This window comes from Bombina bombina, unplaced genomic scaffold (genome assembly GCF_027579735.1).
Source record: "Bombina bombina isolate aBomBom1 unplaced genomic scaffold, aBomBom1.pri scaffold_2111, whole genome shotgun sequence".
In the NCBI taxonomy this organism is placed as follows: Eukaryota; Metazoa; Chordata; class Amphibia; order Anura; family Bombinatoridae; genus Bombina; species Bombina bombina.
In genome coordinates this window covers 7,501-25,663 of record NW_026512797.1, presented here as the reverse complement: position 1 = coordinate 25,663, position 18,163 = coordinate 7,501, and the positions used below count along the sequence as shown (strand labels likewise).

At 37.5% G+C, this 18,163-nt stretch overlaps 1 protein-coding gene across 1 annotated transcript in view; it reads right to left on the bottom strand.

Annotated features, from left to right (window-relative positions):
- Window positions 1-229: 229 nt before the first annotated feature.
- LOC128644540 (actin-like protein 6A) overlaps window positions 230-18,163 on the bottom strand; it is a gene marked incomplete at both ends in the record, with an annotated part of 20,599 nt that continues 2,665 nt past the window's right edge. The window contains 5 exon segments of the mRNA XM_053697118.1: window positions 230-354; window positions 877-938; window positions 1,022-1,111; window positions 1,535-1,641; window positions 1,824-1,918. Coding sequence (XP_053553093.1) covers window positions 230-354; window positions 877-938; window positions 1,022-1,111; window positions 1,535-1,641; window positions 1,824-1,918 — 479 coding nt within the window.

Genomic DNA, 18,163 nt, shown 5'->3' with positions numbered 1-18,163 from the left:
GGCGGAGCCTAGGAGGGATCATGTGACCAGCTTTGCTGGGCTCTTTGCCATTTCCTGTTGGGGAAGAGAATATCCCACAAGTAAGGATGACGCCGTGGACCGGACACACCTATGTTGGAGAAATATTATGCATTATATGGTTTCTGAAACAATGATTACAATATTAACACATTAAAGGTACTTTCTCTTTCCCTTTTAGTTTTATATACAATGTTTCAGTGTACATTACCAGTACTTACCTTCACATTTGAAGGATCAAATAATCCCTCAGGAATTTTTAGACGCTCAGCCCCAAAGTCACAGTTATAACCGTTAGGAAGTTCATAATGAACGGTTGGCATTTGTGCCGCAACTCTATAAGCGTTTAGATAAAAGAAAGCATTACCTAATAAAGCAGCTAAAACATACAATAAAATAGCTAACAAAATACATATAATGGCAGAAAGACAGTTATTGATATAGCTTTCCCTAAGAAAACATTTGTTATCTGTAGTAGATTGTGATCCATTTTAAAGGATCAAAGTAATTACTCATCAAGGAATTGTATACAATTGCTATTACATTCCTATTGTGTCTCTTTATACGTTGTATTTACAAACACCTTGATTTATGTATACTTGGTCCACTAAACGTTACCATAAACTAAAACAAAAGGCTCATAACCAATTCAATACATCATTTAGATGTCTACAATGTAAAGCATGGATTACATTTAAACAGGAAGTAAATGAATATGTTTCTTTAGTTAGTTGGTAATATACGCCATTCAAGGGGAAAAATACAGCGACCAGAAGAAAAAGCAAAGCAATTCATCAGAAGTTGCACAAGTGTAAAGAGAACTCATTTTAAGTCTAAAAATATTGTTGGAAAACTTACTGTTCATCGTATGTGGAGTCTGAAACTTGAAGAACAGAAGCTTGAAAATCCTGGATTACAGACTGAAATATTAAGAATGTGAGTACAGTGATCAACAAAGGAGAAAGTAAACACTTTTGTATCATAATGTTTGAGTTATGCTCACAGTGCACATGTAATTATGCCAGGAACGGGTAACTTGAGGGAGCTTCTCTTTTTTCTTCCAGTTTGCTGGTGCACCTTCCCTTACAGGCTCCTAAACAGACATTCACAACATATCAGGACCTGAAGAAATTAGCTTCACAGAACATTTTCTTAAAGGGGCATGAAAATCATATTTTTTTCTATCATGATTCAGAGACAATATGTGATTTTAAACAACTTTCCAATTTACTTCTGTTATCAAATTTGTTTTGTTCTATTGGTATTATTTGTCAAAAAGGATACCTAGGAAGGTTTAGGAGCTGCTGATTGATTGGTGGCTGCACATATATGCTTCATGTTATTGGCTCACCCATATGCATTGCTGTTGACTTCAACAAAGGACACCAAAAGAATGATGCAAATTCGATAAGTAAATTGGAAAGTTGTACAATTGTATACTCTATCTGAACGATAAAAGAAAATAAATGGGGTTTTATGTTCCTTTAAACAACAAAAATGGAGATATGCTGCTCACCTTAGAAGCTATCATGTAAGGAGGGATTATATCCACACTCATCTCTTGAAATAACTCTCTACACTGCATGGTGATAAAGTCACCAGCTAGTGGCGATTTTACAATACCTATTAAAAACAAACATGTAAAATGAATACAAGTAGTGAGAACCGCCTGTAACAAAACAAAGTGCTTATAGAGAAGAATCACCACCATTTATTTATAAACCAAACACTGAAAGCAAGGTTAGAAGCAAGATAAGATGTTTTCTGCAGGCCCAAGGGACACTTAAAAAGAGGTCTTATTTTACCTTGCTGAAGTACGTATCCATCATGAACTGGAATGGCTGTTGTATGTGTAGAACCGCTATCTAAAATTAGTCCAGTCGATCGCCCATTAGCAAATCTTATTTCAGTACATAAAGGAGCAATAATTTATTATTTTGTGCTCTCCAGTTTATGAACTTTGATAGCCTTCAGTTTAATTGTTTTGCATTTAAAAACAACCTTCTATACTTTGTCTGATGGTTAGCTAATATGGGTAGAACATTTGCTGAACAGATATATGCATAAGATCAAAAACAATCATGTCAAGTACAACCACAAAACAAAAAATCTATAAAATATTTGTATGTAAAAATGTCAAATTAAAAAGGCCTAAATTAATAGTCTTTTAAATGACAACTATACAACCTAACATAAACAAAACACTTATAATAAAACAAATTCTTTTGTTGTTGAAACAAGTAGAATTATTCACCAAATTAAATTAGCTCAATTGCCCCAGGCTCCATTTTAAAGTGATTGTAAATTGTTATAAATTACTGCCCAGTATTTAAAAATAATCTTCAAAACAGGGGCACTTTAATTCATTCAAATTTTTAAAGACTCTTAATTAATAGTAAACATACCGCCGTTCCTCCACCTGCATCTCCAACTTTCTTTAGCAGATTGGAGGAAGCCAGATTCTTCATCGGATCTGCTAAAGAAAGTAGGAGATGCAATGGTAAATATTTTAAAAATTAAGCGTCTTTCAAAATTTGAATGAATGAAAGTGCCCCTGCTTTTAAGATTATTTTTAGTAATTCATTAAAATCACTTTAAAGGTCTCCTCTTTTATTCACACGATCAAATTGAAAAACAGAATTTATGCTTACCTAATAAATTACTTTCTCCAACGGTGTGTCCGGTCCACGGCGTCATCCTTACTTGTGGGATATTCTCTTCCCCAACAGGAAATGGCAAAGAGTCCCAGCAAAGCTGGTCACATGATCCCTACTAGGCTCCGCCCACCCCAGTCATTCGACCGACGGACAGGAGGAAATATATATAGGAGAAACCATATGATACCGTGGTGACTGTAGTTAGAGAAAATAATTCATCAGACCTGATTAAAAAACCAGGGCGGGCCGTGGACCGGACACACCGTTGGAGAAAGTAATTTATCAGGTAAGCATAAATTCTGTTTTCTCCAACATTGGTGTGTCCGGTCCACGGCGTCATCCTTACTTGTGGGAACCAATACCAAAGCTTTAGGACACGGATGAAGGGAGGGAGCAAATCAGGTCACCTAAACGGAAGGAACCACAGCTTGCAAAACCTCTCTCCCAAAAATAGCCTCCGAAGAAGCAAAAGTATCAAATTTGTAAAATTTGGCAAAAGTGTGCAGTGAAGACCAAGTCGCTGCCTTACATATCTGGTCAACAGAAGCCTCGTTCTTGAAGGCCCATGTGGAAGCCACAGCCCTAGTGGAGTGAGCTGTGATTCTTTCAGGAGGCTGCCGTCCGGCAGTCTCATAAGCCAATCGGATAATGCTTTTAAGCCAAAAGGAAAGAGGTAGAAGTCGCTTTTTGACCTCTCCTTTTACCAGAATAAACAACAAACAAGGAAGATGTTTGTCTGAAATCTTTAGTAGCCTCTAAATAGAATTTTAGAGCACGGACTACGTCCAAATTGTGTAACAAACGTTCCTTCTTTGAAACTGGATTCGGACACAAAGAAGGTACAACTATCTCCTGGTTAATATTTTTGTTAGAAACAACTTTAGGAAGAAAACCAGGCTTAGTACGCAAAACCACCTTATCTGCATGGAACACCAGATAGGGCGGAGAACACTGCAGAGCAGATAACTCAGAAACTCTTCTAGCAGAAGAAATTGCAACCAAAAACAAAACTTTCCAAGATAGTAACTTAATATCTATGGAATGTAAAGGTTCAAACGGAACCCCTTGAAGAACTGAAAGAACTAGATTTAGACTCCAGGGAGGAGTCAAAGGTCTGTAAACAGGCTTGATCCTAACCAGAGCCTGATTGAATATCGCTCTCAGTTCCAGAATGTTTATCGGGAGAAGAGACTCTTCCCGAGACCATAGACCCTGAGCTTTCAGGGATTCCCAGACCGCGCCCCAGCCCACTAGACTGGCGTCGGTCGTGACAATGACCCACTCTGGTCTGCGGAAGCTCATTCCCTGTGACAGATTGTCCAGGGTCAGCCACCAACGGAGTGAATCTCTGGTCTTTTGATCTACTTGAATCATCGGAGACAAGTCTGTATAATCCCCATTCCACTGTCTGAGCATGCACAGTTGTAATGGTCTTAGATGAATTCGTGCAAAAGGAACTATGTCCATTGTTGCAACCATCAATCCTATTACTTCCATGCACTGCGCTATGGAAGGACGAGGAACAGAATGAAGTACTTGACAAGAGCTTAGAAGTTTTGATTTTCTGACCTCTGTCAGAAAAATCCTCATTTCTAAGGAATCTATTATTGTTCCCAAGAAGGGAACTCTTGTTGACGGGGACAGAGAACTTTTTTCTTTGTTCACCTTCCATCCGTGAGATCTGAGAAAGGCTAGGACGATGTCCGTATGAGCCTTTGCTTTTGACAGGGACGACGCTTGAATTAGGATGTCGTCCAAGTAAGGTACTACTGCAATGCCCCTTGGTCTTAGAACCGCTAGAAGGGACCCTAGTACCTTTGTGAAAATCCTTGGAGCAGTGGCTAATCCGAATGGAAGTGCCACAAACTGGTAATGCTTGTCCAGAAAAGCGAACCTTAGGAACTGATGATGTTCCTTGTGGATAGGAATATGTAGGTATGCATCCTTTAAATCCACGGTAGTCATAAATTGACTTTCCTGGATGGTGGGTAGGATCGTTCGAATAGTTTCCATTTTGAACGATGGTACCCTGAGAAATTTGTTTAGGATCTTCAGATCCAAAATTGGTCTGAATGTTCCCTCTTTTTTTGGGAACTATGAACAGATTGGAATAAAATCCCATTCCTTGTTCTCTTATTGGAACTGGATGTATCACTCCCATCTTTAACAGGTCTTCTACACAATGTAAGAATGCCTGTCTCTTTATTTGGTTTGAAGATAAGTGAGACCTGTGGAACCTTCCCCTTGGGGGTAGTTCCTTGAATTCCAGGAGATAACCTTGAGAAACTATTTCTAGCGCCCAAGGATCCTGAACATCTCTTGCCCAAGCCTGAGCAAAGAGAGAGAGTCTGCCCCCCACTAGATCCGGTCCCGGATCGGGGGCTATCCCTTCATGCTGTTTTGGTAGCAGTGGTAGGCTTCTTGGCCTGCTTACCCTTGTTCCAGCCTTGCATTGGTTTCCAGGCTGGTTTGGGTTGTGAAGTATTACCCTCTTGCTTAGAGGATGCAGAATTAGAGGCTGGTCCGTTTCTGCGAAAGGGACGAAAATTAGGCTTATTTTTAGCCTTAAAAGACCTATCCTGTGGGAGGGCGTGGCCCTTTCCCCCAGTGATGTCTGAAATAATCTCTTTCAAATCTGGTCCAAATAATGTTTTTCCTTTGAAAGGAATGTTAAGCAATTTTGTCTTGGAAGACACATCCGCTGACCAAGACTTTAGCCAAAGCGCTCTGCGCGCCACGATAGCAAACCCTGAATTTTTCGCCGCTAATCTAGCTATTTGCAAAGCGGCATCTAAAACAAAAGAGTTAGCCAATTTAAGTGCTTGAACTCTGTCCATAACCTCCTCATACGAAGATTCTTTACTGAGCGACTTTTCTAGTTCCTCGAACCAGAAACACGCTGCCGTAGTGACAGGAACAATGCATGAAATTGGTTGTAGAAGGTAACCTTGCTGTACAAAAATCTTTTTAAGCAAACCCTCTAATTTCTTATCCATAGGATCTTTGAAAGCACAACTATCTTCGATAGGAATAGTAGTGCGTTTGTTTAGAGTAGAAACCGCCCCCTCGACCTTGGGGACTGTCTGCCATAAGTCCTTTCTGGGATCGACTATAGGAAATAATTTCTTAAATATAGGGGGGGGAACAAAAGGTATGCCGGGCTTTTCCCACTCTTTATTTACTATGTCCGCCACCCGCTTGGGTATAGGAAAAGCGTCGGGGGGCACCGGAACCTCTAGGAACTTGTCCATCTTACATAATTTCTCTGGAATGACCAAATTGTCACAATCATCCAGAGTAGATAACACCTCCTTAAGCAGTGCGCGGAGATGTTCTAATTTAAATTTAAATGTCACAACATCAGGTTCAGCTTGATGAGAAATTTTTCCTGAATCTGAGATTTCTCCATCAGACAAAACCTCCCTCATGGCCCCTTGAGATTGGTGTGAGGGTATGTCAGAACAGTTATCATCAGCGCCCTCTTGCTCTTCAGTGTTTAAAACAGAGCAATCGCGCTTTCTCTGATAAGTAGGCATTTTGGATAAAAGATTTGCTATGGAGTTATCCATTACAGCCGTTAATTGTTGCATGGTAATAAGTATTGGCGCACTAGATGTACTAGGGGCCTCCTGTGTGGGCAAAACTGGTGTAGACACAGTAGGGGATGATGTAGTATGTTTACTCCCCTCATTTGAGGAATCATCTTGGGCAATATCATTATCTGTGGCATTACTGTCCTTACATTGTTTGGACACTATGGCACAATTATCACATAAATTTAAATGGGGAGACACATTGGCTTTCATACATATAGAACATAGCTTATCTGATGGTACAGACATGTTAAACAGGCTTAAACTTGTCAACAAAGCACAAAAAACGTTTTAAAATAAAACCGTTACTGTCTCTTTAAATTTCAAACTGAAAACACTTTATTACTGAATATGTGAAAAAGTATGAAGGAATTGTTCAAAAATTAGCAAAATTTCACCACAGTGTCTTAAAGCATTAAAAGTATTGCACACCAAATTTCAGAGCTTTAACCCTTAAAATAACGGAACCGGAGCCGTTTTTAAATTTGACCCCTATACAGTCCCAGCTATATGCTTTGCTGAGACCCAACCAAGCCCAGAGGGGAATACGATACCAAATGATGCCTTCTAGAAGCTTTTTTAGTGATTCTTAGATCCTCACACATGCATCTGTATGCCTTGCTCTCCAAAAACAACTGCGCAGTAATGGCGCGAAAATGAGGCTCAGTCTATAACTAGAAAGGCCCCCAGACTAAAAAAGGTGTCCAACACAGTGCCTGCCGTTTTTTAAACGTTCCCCAAGATTATAATGCCAATTATTAGCTAGAATCTGCATAATATGCCCCAATAAAGCAATCGTTTTAGCCCATAAAAATGTCTACCAGTTTTTAAGCCCCTTTTTTAAGCCCTTTATTCTTTTATGTTTGACTAAGAAAATGGCTTACCGGTCCCCATGAGGGGAAATGACAGCCTTCCAGCATTACATGGTCTTGTTAGAAATATGGCTAGTCATACCTTAAGCAGAAAAGTCTGCTAACTGTTTCCCCCAACTGAAGTTACTTCATCTCAACAGTCCTGTGTGGAAACAGCAATCGATTTTAGTTACTGTCTGCTAAAATCATCTTCCTCTTACAAACAGAAATCTTCATCCTTTTCTGTTTCAGAGTAAATAGTACATACCAGCACTATTTTAAAATAACAAACACTTGATAGAAGAATAAAAACTACATTTAAACACCAAAAAACTCTTAACCATCTCCGTGGAGATGTTGCCTGTGCAACGGCAAAGAGAATGACTGGGGTGGGCGGAGCCTAGGAGGGATCATGTGACCAGCTTTGCTGGGACTCTGCCATTTCCTGTTGGGGAAGAGAATATCCCACAAGTAAGGATGACGCCGTGGACCGGACACACCAATGTTGGAGAAAGTTAAGTGTTTTGCACATACTTCAATAATCATGAACGAACAAATAAAATCTACTGCATAGAAAGGGACACTAATCCCTAATTTTTTCTTTCATGATTCAGATAGAGCAAGCCATTTTTAAAGCAACTTTCTAATTTACTGCTATTATTTTTTCTTCATTCTCTTGCTATCTTTATTTAGAAAGCAGGAACGTAAAGTTTAGGAGTCGGACCATTTTTGGTTCAGAACCTATTTTTATCTAATTTATATATGTATCTATATTGTATAACTAATAAGTGACCTATAATAATACAATATATCAGATATAAAAAGAATATCAATAAAATATATAATATAAAGTTTAAACTGAAAATAATATAGTGCAATTATTCAAATAGTCATCTACAGAAATGAATAATAATAAAAATAAAGATCTTAATAATCAGATGTGTTATGGTGAAGACACAATCAGGTCTTAAAAGTTCTTATCTGTATCTGGAACCTTCTTCAGTGATAATAAGAGTCAATATCTTTATGATGGAAGTCCCAAAAATTGCAGATGATTTGGAAATCACACCCAAAGGTTGGAGTCTGCTGCTTTGCCAGGTTAGCAGTATCTGGATACAAATGTTCTCTGTGAAGTGAATCACAAAAACAGACGCCTCCTAGTGTGATATAGTAAGAGCAAACAAATAATGTGATAATCGAAATGATACACACAAATAGAGCAGCACTCAATTGTGCTAAATCAGGCAGACTGGGATCTCACGGTGTACCAGCTCACTGACACTGCCAGAATACTGGTAACTCCTTTGTCCAATAGGACCAAAATAAGCTCAGACTCAGGATAAGATGATGATAAAACCACAATTTAATGACAAATATAAAAATCAAAGTGTCAACAATATAACACTTGATATTAAAAACAAATAAGCAACGCGTTTCTCAGACTGCATCAGACTTCTATTCAAGCAATGAGAGTACTGGCTTAAATACATAGAAATAACCAACCCCAATTCATTACCATACAAGCAATTGACCAATCCCAATTCATTACCAGGTCACACCTATTCAGGTGTGTATATAAATAATGTAAATAATTGATTTCATTTAAAAGACATTGTATACAATAGAACAAAGATTAAAAATAAACTATATTATATATATATATATATATATATATATATTATATATATATATATATATATATATATATATTATATATATATATATATATATACACATATACATACATATACACACATATACACACACACACACACACATATATATATATATATATATACACACACACACTTAATAGTCACTTCCCCATAGTACATATAATAATATACACATAGCTTTTAAGCAACATATCTTATGATCAATGTCATATCATTACCATGTTTGTGTTTTTGGACAAATTCCCATCTATTCTAAGAGACCTAAATATTAGTGAAACTTTCCTAAATTTAATCTAAACGTTCCTAATTGAATATTAACATCAAAACAAACCCGTTTTTTTATGTGTAAATAAAAGTAACACTCTTAATATTTATTATAGGAAAGATCTTTAGATATTACTAACTGCTTTAAATTTATATACAAAGATCACTTCTGTTCATTTCTATTCATTTGTGAAGTGAAGCTATTTGGATTATTACCTCCGATGTCAGGATTTTATTTAAAGGAAACATAGTAGCTTTTTCAATGCCTTCACCCTTTTATATGTATGATACATTCATTATGTTTTTCTAATTTTAGATTTAGATCGAAGTAAATTTCCTTAAGCGTCAGTGTTCCCGGCGTCTCAATGAGTCTATCAGAGCTAAGATGTGTAACTCGCTGGAATACCATGTGGTTCCTTATGCTGACGTAATCAGCCTCGATTCTATATGGGTAGAGCCCACGACCTGTGTGATTATTATCTACATAAATCGTCATATTCTAATGGTGTATGAGTCCCAACAATCACTTTATGTGACACATGAAACTAAATGTATTATATAGTATGAGTGGATATGAAATACCTAAGATTATAGTGTACTATAAATAATAAAGTGAGTGAATGTACGATATTATAGAAATGTGATAGTGCTTATATCAATAATATACAGTTGCAAGAAAAAGTATGTGAACCCTTTGGAATGATATGGATTTCTGCACAAATTGGTCATAAAATGTGATCTGATCATCATCTAAGTCACAACAATAGACAATCACAGCCTGCTTAAACTAATAACACACAAAGAATAAAATGTTGCCATGTTTTTATTGAACACACCATGTAAACATTCACAGTGCAGGTGGAAAAAGTATGTGAACCCCTAGACTAATGACATCTCCAAGAGCTAATTGGAGTGAGATGTCAGCCAACTGGAGTCCAATCAATGAGATGACATTGGAGGTGTTGGTTACAGCTACCCTGCCCTATAAAAAAAAACACACACCAGTTCTGGGTTTGCTTTTCACAAGAAGCATTGCCTGATGTGAATGATGCCTCGCACAAAAGAGCTCTCAGAAAACCTACGATTAAGAATTGTTGACTTGCATAAAGCTGGAAAGGGTTATAAAAGTATCTCCAAAAGCTTTGCTGTTCATCAGTCCACGGTAAGACAAATTGTCTATAAATGGAGAAAGTTCAGCACTGCTGCTACTCTCCCTAGAAGTGGCCATCCTGTAAAGATGACTGCAAGAGCACAGCGCAGACTGCTCAATGAGGTGAAGAAGAATCCTAGAGTGTCAGCTAAAAACTAAAAAAAAAGTCACTGGTAAATGCTAACATCCCTGTTAGGGAATCTACAATATGTAAAACACTAAACAAGAATGGATTTCATGGGAGGATACCACAGAGGAAGCCACTGCTGTCCAAATAAAACATTGCTGCATGTTTACAGTTTGCACAAGAGCACCTGGATGTTCCACAGCAGTACTGGCAAAATATTCTGTGGACAGATGAAACCAAAGTTGAGTTGTTTGGAAGAAACACACAACACTATGTGTGGCGAAAAAGAGGCACAGCACACAAACATCAAAACCTCATCCCAACTGAAGTATGGTGGTTGGGGCATCATGGTTTGGGGCTGCTTTGCTGCGTCAGGGCCTGGACGGATTGCTATCATCGAAGGAAAAATGAATTCCCAAGTTTATCAAGACATTTTGCAGGAGAACTTAAGGCCATCTGTCTACAAGCTGAAGCTCAACAGAAGATGGGTGTTGCAACAGGACAATGACCCAAAGCATAGAAGTAAATCAACAACAGAATGGCTTAAACAGAAGAAAATACGCCTTCTGAAGTGGCCCAGTCAGAGTCCTGACCTCAACCCGATTGAGATGCTGTGGCATGACCTCAAGAAAGTGATTCACACCAGACATCCCAAGAATATTGCTGAACTGAAACAGTTCTGTAAAGAGGAATGGTCAAGAATTACTTGTGACCATTGTGCACGTCTGATCTGCAACTACAGGAAAGTTTGGTTGAATTATTGCTGCCAAAGGAGGTTCAACCAGTTATTAAATCCAAGGGTTCACATACTTTTTCCACCTACACTGTGAATGTTTACATGGTGTGTTCAATAAAAACATGGCAACATTTCATTCTTTGTGTGTTATTAGTTTAAGCAGACTGTGATTGTCTATTGTTGGGACTTAGATGATGATCAGATCACATTTTATGACCAATTTGTGCAGAAATCCATATCATTCCAAAGGGTTCACATACTTTTTCTTGCAACTGTATATATATATGAAACAAGAAAAAAAGAACCCAGCACATAGAAGGTAGGATCCAAATGATGAATAAAATTCCAGTGAAAAAAAGGATAATAAAACGTAGCCTTTATTCAAGTCAGTAAGACTTATACATAAAACCTGCAAAAACACATCTGACCGGTTACGGCGTGGATAGCCGTAATCCTAGATGTACAATTAGTCACACCTGAGCACTTTTTTTTTTTTTTTTTAATTTTAATATTTTATTGAGGTTTTAAAAGTAGTGTACAAGGAAGTAAACAAGCAAAAAGAAAAATCAAAAAAATAGTACAATACAGTGTGAAACATTAACCATATCATATTACATATGTACCCGTATCAAGGGGCTGACTTTGCTTTACAGAAACCTCATTTTTAAAAATAATTACATTATGGTGTAAAATGATTTCCCCCAGTTGGAAAAGAGTGGCCACTCTTGGACCACTAATGACAGTGTACTGTTGGAAAGGGGACTACTAAGGTATAAGCTTGGGAGGGCCACTTTTGGACCCAATTTCTAACATTGATGAGTAAAATGAAAATGAAAAATAATAAAAATAAATAGAAAAGGGAACCATCAATAAATGCTCAATAAGTTAAGCGGATAAGATAATACTAGAGTGTTATGTCACTATAGAGTGTTATAGGGATATGTGTAGGCATAAACAGGTAAATACTGGAATCTAGCAGCCAAATATCAGTACAGGTGGCCCTCGTTTTACAACGGTTCAATTTACACCGTTTCAGAATAACAACCTTTTTTTCCAGTCATGTGACTGCTATTGAAAAGCTTTGAGAAGCAGTGTATTTATTAAAATAGCCAGTAGGTTGAGCTGTCAGCTTGTGTTGCAGCAAAGCCAAGCAAGCTGAAATTAATCAGTTTAACCAGACCTGAGCTATCGAGCAGATTTCAAAGGAACAAGATCTTCCTGTCTATAAATCAGTCCAGATTGGAATGCATAGAAAGAACTGTTTGCAGAAAAATGCAAGTGAAGTCTGTGTTGTGTGATTATTTTATTAGGTTTATAATGCTGTTTAGCAAATGTTTTTGTTCATTTAACTTAGTTTAATTATATATTCTGTGTTGTGTGATTATTGTATTAGGTTTATAATGCTGTTTAGCATTTAAAGTCTTCATTTCAAAGCTTTAAAAATAATGTATTATGTGTTACTTATGACAATTTTGATAGGGACCTGGAACCTATCTCCCTCACTTCCCATTGACTTACATTATAAACTGTGTTTCAGTTTACAACGGTTTCGATTTACAACCATTCCTTCTGGAACCTAACCCCGGCGTAAACTGAGGGCTACCTGTATTGGTGTCCAGGTCTCTAGTACGGCAATGTGTTGTCAGTAAAGAACTGGGTTAAGGGACCCAACACTTATAGTTGGACGAGGGTAAAACAAACAAACCAGGGTCTATAATATGTGTGATTTGAAAATGAGTCCTAGGATTAGTCTGCGTCTTGTGGTGCCTATAAATAAGGGCCTATCTGTTATAGGGAAATTAGAGTGACTAAGAAGATACTTGCATTCAATTGCACCTAGCTGTCAGGATTATTGATTATGGTTCATTTTTATCCAGGGACCTATAGGGACTATTAGATATAAAATGCATATATTGTAAAGGGTCAGGCTGATAGAGGGTAACTGAGATTCACAATAATTTCAACATAAAAGAAACAAACAGCATGAGCCTAACCAATAGGTTAAGATTAGGGAATACTGATCTTGTAGGGAGCAACTGAGCCAGAGCAGTTAGCGATGTGATGAGGTCCTAAAGATAGCATATCAATATAGCACAGTTGTACAGTGGATCAAAACAGTTGTTAAACAATACATTTTGTCTGAGGTTAAACATGGAGGAAAACCATTAGCCTGAAAAGGGACAGTTTAGACAGAGCTTATGGGGGTTTCTCAGGGCTCTCAACACAATTACTATTAGGCAACTTGGGGGATATACATGCATGAGGGCTAGTAAATAGCGGATTAAAGCTAGTAGCAAGACTTTTGATTGGTACAATCCTCACAAACCTACTAGCTAATTAACCCAAAACAGGACTCATACATGCACACCAAAACAAAAAAACAAAAACCCTGATCTGCAATAATAATACCCCACTGAACTCCCGGTCTCAGCATGTGTCCCAAAAGCAGTTCTTGGTGCATAATTATAGTTTACCCTACACCATGTCTCACATCTAGGGAAGCACTATGGGCATGAGTCCTCAAGTTGAGAAAGGGCCGCTTCCAAAAAGTGGGGATCGTTATATGCGCTAATTGCGCAGATCTTGTGGTACCAGGAGTGAGGTAGCGGTCTGCCATGGCGGAAACTTCCCTGTTCGCCAGGGTCAGGAGTGTAGCCTCCGGGGTCAAAAGGCCTGCAGTACTGAAGTGTGTCCGCATAAACCGCGGGCTGGTAGCAAGTGTCCTGATAAATGTCCCACACTGATGGTCTGCCTCTCAGTCTCATTCTTACCGGAGGAAGACGGTGATGTGCAGCTGCAAGTCCCATTGCTATGGCCAGCTCTTCCACTGTAGGGCTCTTCCTGCGATTAGCTGATGTCAATTTGCCCATGACTGGAGCGCCGCTATTTGGCCCAAGTCCAATCGAATCAACCTCACTACACTCTGCGCAACCCGGCGGCGCGACTCTCCACTCCAGACTAGCCGGCTGCTTCATCCGTTTGCCCGATGGGTCACTCGCAGTAGCAGCCATCATGACTGTGCTCAGGTAAGTTTCTGGTGTTAGGAGAAACTTTTCTACTGGCTTAGATGCAGGTGTTTGGATCGGGTATGGAGGAGGTTTGGTGGGGAGCTCTAGCGAAGGCTGCTTCTCTTCCTTAGCCTTGACACATGTGTCTTTTAGGGATGCAAATTCCTCTCCAAATATTGTGCAAATTTCTTTAAAGTGTGCATCCAGCATGACTTTCATTTCCCTTAATATCAGCGTAGTATCCAGCGCCATTTTTTTATGTATGATGCGCAATATTTTGAGCAGATATATGATGTCCCTCATCACGAAAGGTAATAGAATGGAGATTCCAACTGTAGTTATGCTGTCGTTTTACTTTACTTCAGCTCGACTGGCTGGGTAGACTGATCATTCAGTGTTTATTCTCCCTTTTTCTGAAAAAAGTGTCAGTGTCTTTGCACTGCATACCCGGCGTACAAGATACCGGGGGGGGGGGGGGTGTTGAGAGCCTTTACTGAAGTAACTGCCTTAGGCCTCAACGCTCCAGATCGATTTCCAAAGGTTATAATACCAAAAATTTACTATCACCCGACTCAGTTTGGTCTGTGGATTTTTAATATCAAGGTGTGGGAGTTGGATGATCTTCCTGGCCACTGATAAAAGGCAGATTATCTGTGATTCCCTTGGAGCAACCGATATTGCTACCATTCAAGGTGCTGCCCAGAGACACGCCCCCCCCCCCGAGCACCTTTTTATGCACAGGAGTACCTCCCTTTGGGAGGATCATAACAAAGGAGCCACATGTTAAATGAAACTACCATGGAGGCAATAACTATATATGATTACATTTTAACAATATAGCGATCTTATTCAATGCATACACACAATAGAAAAAGATATTTGTGTTAAACACATGGTAGGATCATAACAAAGGAGCCACATGTTAAATGAAACTACCATGAAGGCAATGACTATATATGATTACATGTTAACTATGTGTTTAACTTAAATTGCATTTTTGTATTCACTACTATCTAGACATCTTTTTAGCAGCCAAATTTTGAGAATATGTATATATACCCTCAGTCTGCTATGCATTACTCCTAGCCTGCCATTAATTTGCTCACTTTATATTCATATTTATATATTTATTGAATCCATTGCTCAGCTTTAATTAATAAGAATATAGCTGTTCATAGTTGTTTAATACATATTTTTCCATTCATGGTTTATCTAGATCTGTTTCAAAGTTTATACATACATAGTTTAGTCAGCCAAATAGTATTAAGGTTTAACTGTGTTTGCAACCGTACTCATTGGCTACACTATTATTCTGGCTATATGTATGCATATGTAAATTTTTCTACACCTGCTTCTGTTTCTGCTGTTTTTAACCACTCCCAAAGGGAGGTACTCCTGTGCATAAAATGGTGCTCGGGTGTGACTAATTGTACATCTAGGATTACGGCTATCCACGCCGAAACCGGTCAGATGTGTTTTTGCAGGTTTTATGTATAAGTCTTACTGACTTGAATAAAGGCTACGTTTTATTATCCTTTTTTTCACTGGAACTTTTATTCATCATTTGGATCCTACCTTCTATGTGCTGGGTTCTTTTTTTCTTGTTTCATTACATAAGGAAATCAGGGATTCCTTCCTTTCCTAGCACTACAGGATTGTTTGGGAGCTCAGGATGCCTGACACGTCACTACTTGCTTGGGAGGCATTGGACTGTTAGTGAGGAGCCGCGCAGAGTGAGTATTTGAATAATTATTGTGACTCCAGCCAATTATGAACTGCTTACACCGGACTACACCCACACAAGAGAAGAGGCACTGAAATCATACGGTAACGTTTAACACAGCAATTTCTCATGCATTCTTTTGAATTATTGACAACATTGTGTTTAAGGCTGTGAATTACCTGCAGACTGTGCTTTTTGCTGACAGCTGACTTTGGATAAGTCATGCAGCAATTTTAGCTAATACAGCCTGGATATTTAAAGCGGTATACACGCAATCATATAAGTCACTGAAGTGTGGCTATTATCACTTTCATGCATGTTGTGTCTTCATTGTGACATATACACACACATACTTACATACATACTGTATATATAAAACAAATGTGAACTAATAACAATTATAAACCTATGTTGATTTTATAAAGACCCCCCTTTGTGGTATAATAATAAAAAATAAAAAAACTATGTGTAACCTGAAATATATTGTTATATAACAAATAACAATCAGATATCTATTGTGCCAATAAATGTATCCTAATATGAATTAGAACAGGCGATCATACACACTATAAACGAACCGTATAATACATATAATACCATTCATACAATCAAATATACCAACGCATCCATATATACTCATATAATCACTTAAACTCTGTATAAGAGACACATTCTCTCAAATGGACAAACATATATTTATTAACATGTATACTCATACAGATGTTGCCTAACCTATCATAAGTGCGTATACGGCTAGAATACTTACCTAAACAAGAACATACCTAAATATGTGGGTGCAAGCTAGGATGGATAATAATTAATCCAACTATCTATAAGTGGATGCCATATGTAAGCTAACCAACCATGTAAATATGATAAGATACAACAAAATAAATATTATATTGCAATATAGGTGATGAATGTGTTATGTTATATTATCTAATAACGTGTATATACCTTAAACTTAAAGTGGAGAAATCTTCTCTATCATGAATGCAAATATAGTAATAATATGACAATTGTTCAACAAGATGTAAAATGATGAATAAAATATGATATTTATATTAAAAATGCGGACATATCAATATTTCTGGATATAGTGTGTTAAATTTATAAATCCAGTAATGTCTCTCTCTGACAAAGATTTTTGAACCTATGAATACCTTGTTTGTATTGAATCCTTTCCAGTGGTGTAATACGAAATCGGCACTTATTGCCAACTTGGCATGGATTGTGGTGCCTAGATACACTATGTTTTATACATTTTTTGACTATATTTCTATAATGTTCCCCCCATCTACTTCTAACCTTTCTTATGGTCCTACCTAAATACTGAGCCCCACATTCACAGGTGAGCAAATATATAACATAATTGGAGCCACAGTCCAATCTTTCTTTTAGTTGGTAAATATATCCTGATGTTGAGGAAATGACACTAGTGGTCCCATGGGCCACATATTTACACACATTACATTGTTGTTTGCCACATCTATAGGATCCTTTTCTCAAATAACTATTATTAACAGCAGAACCTATTTTAGGTACTCTTTTTGACATTATTATTTTACTTTACATTAATGTCAAAAAGAGTACCTAAAATGGGTTCTGCTGTTAATAATAGTTATATGAGGAAAGGATCCAATAGATGTGGCAAAGAACGGTGTAATATGTGTAAATATGTGACCCATGGGACCACTAGTGTTATCTCCTCAACCTCAGGATATATTTACCAACTAAAAGAAAGATTGGAATGTGGCTCCAATTAGGTTATATATTTGCTCACCTGTGAATGTGGGGCTCAGTATTTAGGTAGGACCATAAGAAAGGTTAGAAGTAGATGGGGGAACATTATAGAAATATAGTAAAAAAAAGTATAAAACAGTGTATCTAGGCACCACAATCAATGCCAAGTTGGCAATAAGTGCCGATTTCGTATTGCACCACTGTAAAGGATTCAATACAAACAAGGTATTCATAGGTTCAAAAATCTTTGTCAGAGAGAGACATTACTGGATTTATAAATTTAACACACTATATCCAGAAATATTGATATGTCTGCATTTTTAATATAAATATCATATTTTACTCATCATTGTACATCTTGTTGAACAATTGTCATATTATTACTATATTTGCATTCATCATAGAGAAGATTTCTCCACTTAAAGTTTAAGGTCAATACACGTTATTAGATAATATAAACACATTCATCACCTATATTGCAATATAATATTTATTATGTTGTATCTTATCATATTTACATGGTTGGTTAGCTTACATATGGCATCCACTTATATAGTTGGATTAATTATTATCCATCTTAGCGTGCACGCACATATTTAGGTATGTTCTTGTTTAGG